This window comes from Pollachius pollachius (assembly GCF_949987615.1).
Source record: "Pollachius pollachius genome assembly, chromosome: 13".
Taxonomy (NCBI): Eukaryota; Metazoa; Chordata; class Actinopteri; order Gadiformes; family Gadidae; genus Pollachius; species Pollachius pollachius.
In genome coordinates this window covers 1,152,206-1,161,423 of record NC_136946.1, presented here as the reverse complement: position 1 = coordinate 1,161,423, position 9,218 = coordinate 1,152,206, and the positions used below count along the sequence as shown (strand labels likewise).

Below are 9,218 nucleotides of genomic sequence, written 5' to 3'. Positions count from 1 at the left end.
GGGGCAGCTGTGGTAGTTGTTGGTACAGCGGTGGTTGTTTTTGGGGCAGCTGTGGTAGTTGTTGGTCCAGCTGTGGTTGTTGTGGGGCTTGATGTGGTGGTAGTTTGGCCAGCTGTGGTGGGTTTTGGTCCAGCTGTAGTTGTTGTTGGGGCAGCTGTGGTAGTTGTTGGGGCAGCTGTGGTAGTTGTTTGTCCAGCGGACGTAGTTGTTGGGGCAGGTGTGGCTGTTGTGGTGTTTGTTGTTGCGGTAGTTGGGCCAGCTGTGGTAATTTTTTGTGCAGCTGTGGTAGTTGTTGGTCCAGCGGTGGTTGTTGTTGGGGCAGCTGTGGTAGTTGTTGTGGCAGAAGTAGTGGTAGTTGTGCTAGCTTTGATAGTTGTTGGTCCAGCTGTGGTAGTTGTTGGTCCAGCGGTGGTTGTTGTTGGGGCAGCTGTGGTAGTTGTTGGTACAGCTGTGGTTGATGTGGGGCTTGATGTGGTGGTAGTTGGGCCAGCTGTGGTTGGTTTTGGTCCAGCTGCGGTTGTTCTTGGGGCAGCTGTGGTAGTTGTTGGGGCAGCAGTAGTAGTATTTGTGCTAGCTTTGATAGTTGGTGGTCCAGCAGTGGTTGTTGTGGGGCTTGATGTTGTGGTAGTTGGTCCAGCGGTGGTTGTTGTTGGTCCAGCTGTGGTTGTTGTTGGTTGAGTGGTGGTAGTTGTTGGCAGAGCTGTGGTAGTTGTTGGTCCAGCTGCGGTAGTTGTTGGTCCAGCGGTGGTAGTTGTTGGGTTAAATGTTGTAGTTGTTGGTGCAACTGTGGAAGTTGTTGGTACAGCTGTGGTTATTGTTGGTCCAGCGGACATAGTTGTTGGGGCAGGTGTGGCTGTTGTGGTGCTTGATGTTGCGGTAGTTGGGCCAGCTGTGGTAGTTGTTGGGGCAGCAGTAGTGGTTGTTGTGCTAGCTTTGGTAGTTGTTGGTCCAGCTGTGGTAGTTGTTGGTGCAACTGTGGTAGATGTTGGGGCAGCTGTGGTAGTTGTTTGTCCAGCGGACGTAGTTGTTGGGGCAGGTGTGGCTGTTCTGGTGCCTGATGTTGCGCTAGTTGGGCCAGCTGTGGTAGTTTTTTGTGGAGCTGTGGTAGTTGTTGGTCCAGCAGTGGTTGTTGTTGGGGCAGCTGTGGTAGTTGTTGGTTCAGCTGTGGTTGTTGTGGGGCTTGATGTGGTGGTAGTTCGGCCAGCTGTGGTGGGTGTTGGTCCAGCTGTGGTTGTTGTTGTGGCAGCTGTGGTAGTTGTTGGGGCAGCAGTAGTGGTACTTGTGCTAGCTGTGGTAGTTCTTGGTACAGCAGTGGTTGTTGTTGGTCCAGCGGACGTAGTTGTTGGTGCAGGTGTGGCTGTTGTGGTGTTTGATGTTGCGGTAGATGGTCCAGCTGTGGTAGTTCTTGGTGCAGCTGTGATAGTTGTTGGTCCAGCGGTGGTTTTTATTGGGGCAGTTGTAGTAGTTGTTGGTCCAGCTATGGTAATTGTTGGGGCAGCTGTGGAAGTTGTTGGTCCAGCGGTGGTTGTTGTTGCGGCAGCTGTGGTAGTTGTTGGGGCAGCAGTGGTAGTAGTTGTGCTAGCTTTGATAGTTGTTGGTCCAGCTGTGGTAGATGTTCGTCCAGCAGTGGTTGTTGTGGGGCTTAATGTTGTGGTAGTTGGTCCATCGGTGGTTGTTGTTGGTCCAGCTGTTGTTGTTGTTGGCTGAGTGGTGGTAGTTGTTGGCAGAGCTTTGACAGTTGTTGGTCCAGCTGTGGTAGTTGTTGGACCAGCTGTGGTAGTTGTTAGTCCAGCGGTGGTTGTTGTTGGGGCAGCTGTGGTAGTTGTTGGGGCAGCTGTGGTAGTTGTTGGTCCAGCTGTGGTTGTTGTGTGGCTTGATGTGGTGGTAGTTGGGCCAGCTGCGGTAGTTGTTAGTCCAGCTGTGGTGGTAGTTAGGATGGATGTGGTAGTTGTTGGTCCATCGGTGGTTGTTGTCGGGGCAGCTGTAGTAGTTGTTGGTCCAGCTGTGGTTGTTGTTGGGGCAGCTGTGGTTGTTGTTGAGACAGCTGTGGTAGTTGTTGGGGCAGCAGTAGTGGTAGTTATTCTAGCTTTGATAGTTGTTGGTCCAGCTGTGGTAGTGGTTGGTCCAGCTGTGGTAGTTGTTGGTCCAGCGGTGCTTGTTGTTGGGGCAGATATGGTTGTTGTGGGGCTTGATGTGGTGGTGGTTGGGCCAGCTGTGTTAGTTGTTGGTCCAGCGGTGGTTGTTGTTGGGGCAGCTGTGGTAGTTGTTGGGGCAGCTGTGGTAGTTGTTGGTCCAGCTGTGGTTGTTGTGGGGCTTGTTGTGGTGGTAGTTGGGCCTGCTGTGGTTGGTTTTGGTCCAGCTGTGGTTGTTGTTGGGGCAGCTGTGGTTGTTGTTGGGACAGCTGTGGTAGTTGTTGGGGCAGCAGTAGTGGTAGTTGTGCTAGCTTTGATAGTTGTTGGTCCAGCTGTGGTAGTTGTTGATCCAGCAGTGGTTGTTGTAGGGCTTGATGTTGTGGTAGTTGGTCCAGCGGTGGTTGTTGTTGGTCCAGCTGTGGTTGTTGTTGGTTGAGTGGTTGTAGTTGTTGGCAGAGCTGTGGTAGTTGTTGGTTCAGCTGTGGTAGTTTTTGGTCCAGCGGTGGTTGTTGTTGGGGCAGATGTTGCAGTTGTTGGAGCAGCTGTGGTAGTTGTTGGTACAGCTGTGGTTGTTATTGCACCAGCGGTGGTAGTTGTTGGTGCAACTGTGGTAATTGTTGGGGCAGGTGTGGCTGTTGTGGTGCTTGATGTTGCGGTAGTTGGGCCAGCTGTGGTTGTTGTTGGGACAGCTGTGGTAATTGTTGGGGCAGCAGGAGCTGTAGTTGTGCTAGCTTTGATAGTTGTTGGTCCAGCTGTGGTAGTTGTTGGTCCAGCAGTGGTAGTTGTTGGTCCAGCAGTGGTTGTTGTTGGGGCAGCTGTGGTAGTTGTTGGGGAAGCTGTGGTAGTTATTGGTCCAGTGGAGGTAGTTGTTGGGACAGGTGTGGATGTTGTGGGACTTGATGTTGCAGTAGTTGGTCCAGCTGTGGTAGTTGTTGGTGCACCTGTGGTAGTTGTTGGTCCAGCGGTGGTTGTTGTTGGGGCAGCTGTAGTAGTTGTTGGGCCAGCTGTGGTAGTTGTTGGGGCAGGTGTGGTAGTTGTCGGTCCAGCTGTGGAAGTTTTTGGTGCACCTGTGGTAGTTGTTGGTCCAGCGGTGGTTGTTGTTGGGGCAACTGTAGTAGTTGTTGGTCCATCAGTGGTAGTTGCTGGTCCAGCTGTGGTTGTTGTGGGGCTTGATGTGGTGGTAGTTGGGGCAGCTGTGGTTGTTTTTGGGACGGCTGTGGTAGTTGTTGGGGCAGCAGTACTGGTAGTTGTGCTAGCTTTGATAGTTGTTGGTCCAGCTGTGTTAGTGGTTGGTTCAGCTGTGGTAGTTGTTGGTCCAGCGGTGGTTGTTGTTGGGGCAGCTGTGGTAGTTTTTTGGGCAGCTGTGTTAGTTGTTGGTACAGCTGTGGTTGTTGTGGGGCTTGATGTGGTGGTAGCTTGGCCAGCTGTGGTTGGTTTTGGTCCAGCTCTGGTTGTTTTTGGGGCAGCAGTGGTAGTTGTTGGGGCAGCAGTAGTGGTAGTTGTGCTAGCTTTGATAGTTGTTGGTCCAGCTGTGGTAGTTGTTGGTCCAGCTGTGGTTGTTTTGGGGCTTAATGTTGTGGTAGATGGTCCAGTGGTGGTTGTTGTTGGTCCAGCTGTGGTTGTTGTTGGTTGAGTGGTGGTAGTTGTTGGCAGAGCTGTGGTAGTTGTTGGTCCAGCTGCGGTAGTTGTTGGTCCAGCGGTGGTAGTTGTTGGGGCAGATGTTGGAGTTGTTGCTGCAACTGTTGTAGTTGTTGGTACAGCTGTGGTTGTTGTTGGTCCAGCGGAAATAGTTTTTTGGGCAGGTGTGGCTGTTGTGGGGCTAGATGTTGCGGTTGTTGGGCCAGCTGTGGTTGTTTTTGGTGCAGCTGTGGTAGTTGTTGGTCCAGTGGTGGTTGTTGTTGGGGCAGCTGTGGTAGTTGTTCGTCCAGCGGTGGTTGTTGTTGGGACAGCTGTGTTAGTTGTTGGGGCAGCTGTGGTAGTTATTGGTCCAGTGGAGGTAGTTGTTTGGACAGGTGTGGCTGATGCGGTGCTTGATGTTGCGGTAGTTGGGCCAGCTGTGGTAGTTGTTGGGGCAGCAGTAGTGGTAGTTGTGCTACCTTTGGTAGTTGTAGGTCCAGTTGTGGTAGTTGTTGGTGCAACTGTGGTAGTTGTTGGTCCAGCTGTGGTAGTTGTTGGTCCAGCTGTGGTAGTTGTTGTTCCAGTGGTGGTTGTTGTTGGGGCAACTGTGGTAGTTGTTGGTCCATCAGTGGTAGTTGTTGGGGCAGCTGTGGTAGTTGTTGGTCCATCAGTGGAAGTTGCTGGTCCAGCTGTGGTTGTTGTGGGGCTTGATGTGGTGGTTGTTGGGCCAGCTGTGGTGGGTTTTGGTCCAGCTGTGGTTGTTGTTGGGGCAGCTGTGTTTGTTGTTGGGACAGCTGTGGTAGTTGTTAGGGCAGCAGTAGTGGTAGTTTTGCTATCTTTGATAGATGTTGGTCCAGCTGTGGTAGTTGTTGGTCCAGCAGTGGTTGTTGTTGGGGCAGCTGTGGTAGTTGTTGGGGCAGCTGTGGTAGTTGTTGGTCCAGCTGTGGTTGTTGTGGGGCTTGATGTGGTGGTAGTTGGGCCAGCTGTGGTTGGTTTTGGTCCAGCTGTGGTTGTTGTTGGGGCAGCAGTGGTAGTTCTTGGGGCAGCAGTAGTGTTAGTTATGCTAGCTTTGATAGTTGTTGGTCCAGCTGTGGTAGTTGTTGGTCCAGCTGTGATAGTTCTTGGTCCAGCGGTGGTTGTTGTTGGGGCAGCTGTGGTAGTTGTTGGTCCATCAGTGGTAGTTGTTGGGGCAGCTGTGGTAGTTGTTGGTCCATCAGTGGAAGTTGCTGGTCCAGCTGTGGTTGTTGTGGGGCTTGATGTGGTGGTAGTTGGGCCAGCTGTGGAGGGTTGTGGTCCAGTTGTGGTTGTTGTTGGGGCAGCTGTGGTTGTTGTTGGGACAGCTGTGGTATTTGTTAGGGTAGCAGTAGTGGTAGTTTTGCTAGCTTTGATAGATGTTGGTCTAGCTGTGGTAGTTGTTGGTCCAGCGGTGGTTGTTGTTGGGGCAGCTGTGGTAGTTGTTTGGGCAGCTGTGGAAGTTGTTGGTCCAGCTCTGGTTGTTGTGGGGCTTGATGTGGTGGTAGTTGGGCCAGCTGTGGTTGGTTTTGGTCCAGCTGTGGTTGTTGTTGGGGCAGCAGTGGTAGTTGTTGGGGCAGCAGTAGTGGTAGTTGTGCTAGCTTTGGTAGTTGTTGGTCCAGCTGTGGAAGTTGTTGTCGCAACTGTGGTAGTTGTTGGGGCAGGTGTGGCTGTTGTGGTGCTTGATGTTGCGGTTGTTGGGCCAGCTGTGGTAGTTTTTGGTGCAGGTGTGGTAGTTGTTGGTCCAGTGGTGGTTGTTGTTGGGGCAGCTGTGGTAGTTGTTTGTCCAGCAGATGTAGTTGTTGGGCCAGCTGTGGTAGTTGTTGGTCCAGCTGTGGTTGTTGTGGGGCTTGATGTGGTGGAAGTTGGGCCAGCTATGGTGGGTTTTTGTCCAGCTTTGGTTGTTGTTGGGGCAGCTGTGGTAGTTGTTCGGGCAGCAGTAGTGGTAGTTGTGCTATCTTTGATAGTTGTTGGTCCAGCTGTGGTAGTTGTTGGTCCAGCAGTGGTTGTTGTTGGGCTTAATGTTGTGGTAGATGGTCCAGCTGCGGTAGTTGTTGGTCCAGCTGTGGTAGTTGTTGGGGCAGATGTTGGAGTTGTTGCTGCAACTGTTGTAGTTGTTGGTACAGCTGTGGTTGTTGTTGGTCCAGCGCACATATTTGTTGGGACAGGTGTGGCTGTTGTGGTGCTTGATGTTGCGGTAGTTGGGCCAGCTGTGGTAGTTGGTGGTTCAGCTGTGGTAGTTGTTGGTCCAGCTGTGGTTGTCGTGGGGCTAGATGTGGTGGTAGTTGGGCCAGCTATGGTGGATTTTGGTCTGGCGGTGGTTCTTGTTGGGGCAACTGTAGTAGTTGTTGGTCCAGCTGTCGTAGTTGTTGGGGCAGCTGTGGTAGTTGTTGGGGCAGCTGTGGTAGTTGTTGTTCCATCAGTGGTAGTTGTTGGGGCAGCTGTGGTAGTTGTTGGTGCAACCGTGGTAGTTGTTGGTACAGCTGTGGTTGTTGTTGGTCCAGCGGACATAGTTGTTGGGGCAGGTGTTGCTGTTGTGGTGCTTGATGTTGCGGTAGTTGGACCAGCTGTGGTAGTTGTTGGTGCAGCTGTGGTAGTTGTTGGTCCAGCTGTGGTTGTCGTGGGTCTTGAAGTGGTGGTAGTTGGGCCAGCTATGATGGGTTTTGGTCCAGCTGTGGTTGTTGTTGGTGCAGCTGTGGTAGTTGTTGGGGCAGCAGTAATGGTAGTTGTGCTAGCTTTGATAGTTGTTGGTCCAGCTGTGGTAGTTGTTGGTCCAGCAGTGGTTGTTGTGGGGCTTAATGTTGTGGTAGTTGGTCCAGTGGTGGTTGTTGTTGGTCCAGCTGTGGTTGTTGTTGGTCGAGCGGTGGTAGTTGTTGGGGCAGATGTTGTAGTTGTTGGTGCAACTCTGGTAGTTGTTGGGGCAGCTTTGGAAGTTGTTGGGGTAGCTGTGGAAGTTGTTGGTCCAGCTGTGGTTGTTGTGGGGCTTGATGTGGTGGTAGTTGGGCCAGCTGTGGTTTGTTTTGGTCCAGCTGTGGTTGTTGTTGGGGCAGCAGTGGTAGTTGTTGGGGCAGCATTAGTGGTAGTTGTGCTAGCTTTGATAGTTCTTGGTCCAGCTGTGGTAGTTGTTGGTCCAGCTGTGGTAGTTGTTGGTCCAGCGGTGGTTGTTGTTGGGGCAGCTGTGGTAGTTGTTGGTCCATCAGTGGAAGTTGTTGGGGCAGCTGTGGTAGTTGTTGGTCCATCAGTGGTAGTTGTTGGGGCAGCTGTGGTAGTTGTGGGTCCATCAGTGGAAGTTGCTGGTCCAGCTGTGGTTGTTGTGGGGCTTGATGTGGTGGAAGTTGGGCCAGCTATGGTGGGTTTTGGTCCAGCTTTGGTTGTTGTTGGGGCAGCTGTGGTAGTTGTTCGGGCAGCAGTAGTGGTAGTTGTGCTATCTTTGATAGTTGTTGGTCCGGCTGTGGTAGTTGTTGGTCCAGCTGTGGTTGTCGTGGGGCTAGATGTGGTGGTAGTTGGGCCAGCTATGGTGGATTTTGGTCTAGCGGTGGTTCTTGTTGGGGCAACTGTAGTAGTTGTTGGTCCAGCTGTGGTAGTTGTTGGTCCAGCTGTGGTTGTCGTGGGGCTTGAAGTGGTGGTAGTTGGGCCAGCAATGGTGGGTTTTGGTCCAGCTGTGGTTGTTGTTGGTGCAGCTGTGGTAGTTGTTGGGACAGCAGTAATGGTAGTTGTGCTAGCTTTGATAGTTGTTGGTCCAGCTGTGGTAGTTGTTGGTCCAGCAGTGGTTGTTGTGGGGCTTAATGTTGTGGTAGATGGTCCAGTGGTGGTCGTTGTTGGTCCAGCTGTGGTTGTTGTTGGTCGAGCGGTGGTTGATGTTGGGGCAGCTTTGGTAGTTGTTGGGGCAGCTGTGGTAGTTATTGGTCCAGTCAAGGTAGTTGTTGGGACAGGTGTGGATGTTGTGGGACTTGATGTTGCGGTAGTTGGGCCAGCTGTTGTAGTTGTAGGGGCAGCAGTAGTGGTAGTTGTGCTAGCTTTGGTAGTTGTTGGTCCAGCTGTGGTAGTTGTTGGTGCAGCAGTGGTTGTTGTGGGGCTTAATGTTGTGGTAGATGGTCCAGTGGTGGTTGTTGTTGGTCCAGCTGTGGTTGTTGTTGGTTGAGTGGTGGTAGTTGTTGGCAGAGCTGTGGTAGTTGTTGGTCCAGCTGCGGTAGTTGTTGGTCCAGCGGTGGTAGTTGTTGGGGCAGATGTTGGAGTTGTTGCTGCAACTGTTGTAGTTGTTGGTACAGCTGTGGTTGTTGTTGGTCCAGCGGACATAGTTGTTGGGGCAGGTGTGGCTGTTGTGGTGCTTGATGTTGCGGTAGTTGGGCCAGCTGTGGTAGTTGGTGGTTCAGCTGTGGTAGTTGTTGGTCCAGCTGTGGTTGTCGTGGGGCTAGATGTGGTGGTAGTTTGGCCAGCTATGGTGGATTTTGGTCTAGCGGTGGTTCTTGATGGGGCAACTGTAGTAGTTGTTGGTCCAGCTGTGGTAGTTGTTGGGGCAGCTGTGGTAGTTGTTGGGGCAGCTGTGGTAGGTGTTGTTCCATCAGTGGTAGTTGTTGGGGCAGCTGTGGTAGTTGTTGGTCCATCAGTGGAAGTTGCTGGTCCATTTGTGGTTGTTGTGGGGCTTGATGTGGTGGTAGTTGGGCCAGCTGTGGTGGGTTTTGGTCCAGCTGTGGTTGTTGTTGGGGCAGCTGTGGTTGTTGTTGGGACAGCTGTGGTAGTTGTTAGGGCAGCAGTAGTGGTAGTTTTGCTAGCTTTGATAGATGTTGGTCCAGCTGTGGTAGTTGTTGGTCCAGCGGTGGTTGTTGCTGGGGCAGCTGTGGTAGTTGTTGGGGCAGCTGTGGTAGTTGTTGGTCCAGCTGTGGTTGTTGTGGGGCTTGATGTGGTGGTAGTTGGGCTAGCTGTGGTTGGTTTTGGTCCAGCTGTGGTTGTTGTTGGGGCAGCAGTGGTAGTTGTTGGGGCAGCAGTAGTGGTAGTTGTGCTAGCTTTGATAGTTGTTGTTCCAGCTGTGGTAGTTGTTGGTCCAGCTGTGGTAGTTGTTGGGGCAGCTGTGGCAGTTGTTGGTCCATCAGTGGAAGTGTCTGGTCCAGCTGTGGTTGTTGTGGGGCTTGATGTGGTGGTAGTTGGGCCAGCTGTGGTGGGTTTTGGTCTAGCTGTGGTTGTTGTTGGGGCAGCTGTGGTTGTTGTTGGGACAGCTGTGGTAGTTGTAAGGGCAGCAGTAGTGGTAGTTTTGCTAGCTTTGATAGATGTTGGTCCAACTGTGGTAGTTGTTTGTCCATCAGTGGTAGTTGTTGGGGCAGCTGTGGCAGTTGTTGGTCCATCAGTGGAAGTTGCTGGTCCAGCTGTGGTTGTTGTGGGGCTTGATGTGGTGGTAGTTGGGCCAGCTGTGGTGGGTTTTGGTCCAGCTGTGGTTGTTGTTGGGGCAGCTGTGGTTGTTGT

At 52.4% G+C, this 9,218-nt stretch overlaps 1 protein-coding gene across 1 annotated transcript in view; it reads right to left on the bottom strand.

The window, feature by feature from the left end:
- Positions 1-1,284: 1,284 nt before the first annotated feature.
- Positions 1,285-9,218, bottom strand: part of LOC307084805 (uncharacterized protein) — a gene marked incomplete at both ends in the record, with an annotated part of 151,199 nt that continues 143,265 nt past the window's right edge. Inside the window, one exon of the mRNA XM_079749308.1 lies at positions 1,285-1,404. Within this exon, the coding sequence (XP_079605434.1) occupies positions 1,285-1,404 (120 nt within the window). The remainder of the gene's footprint in view (positions 1,405-9,218) is intronic.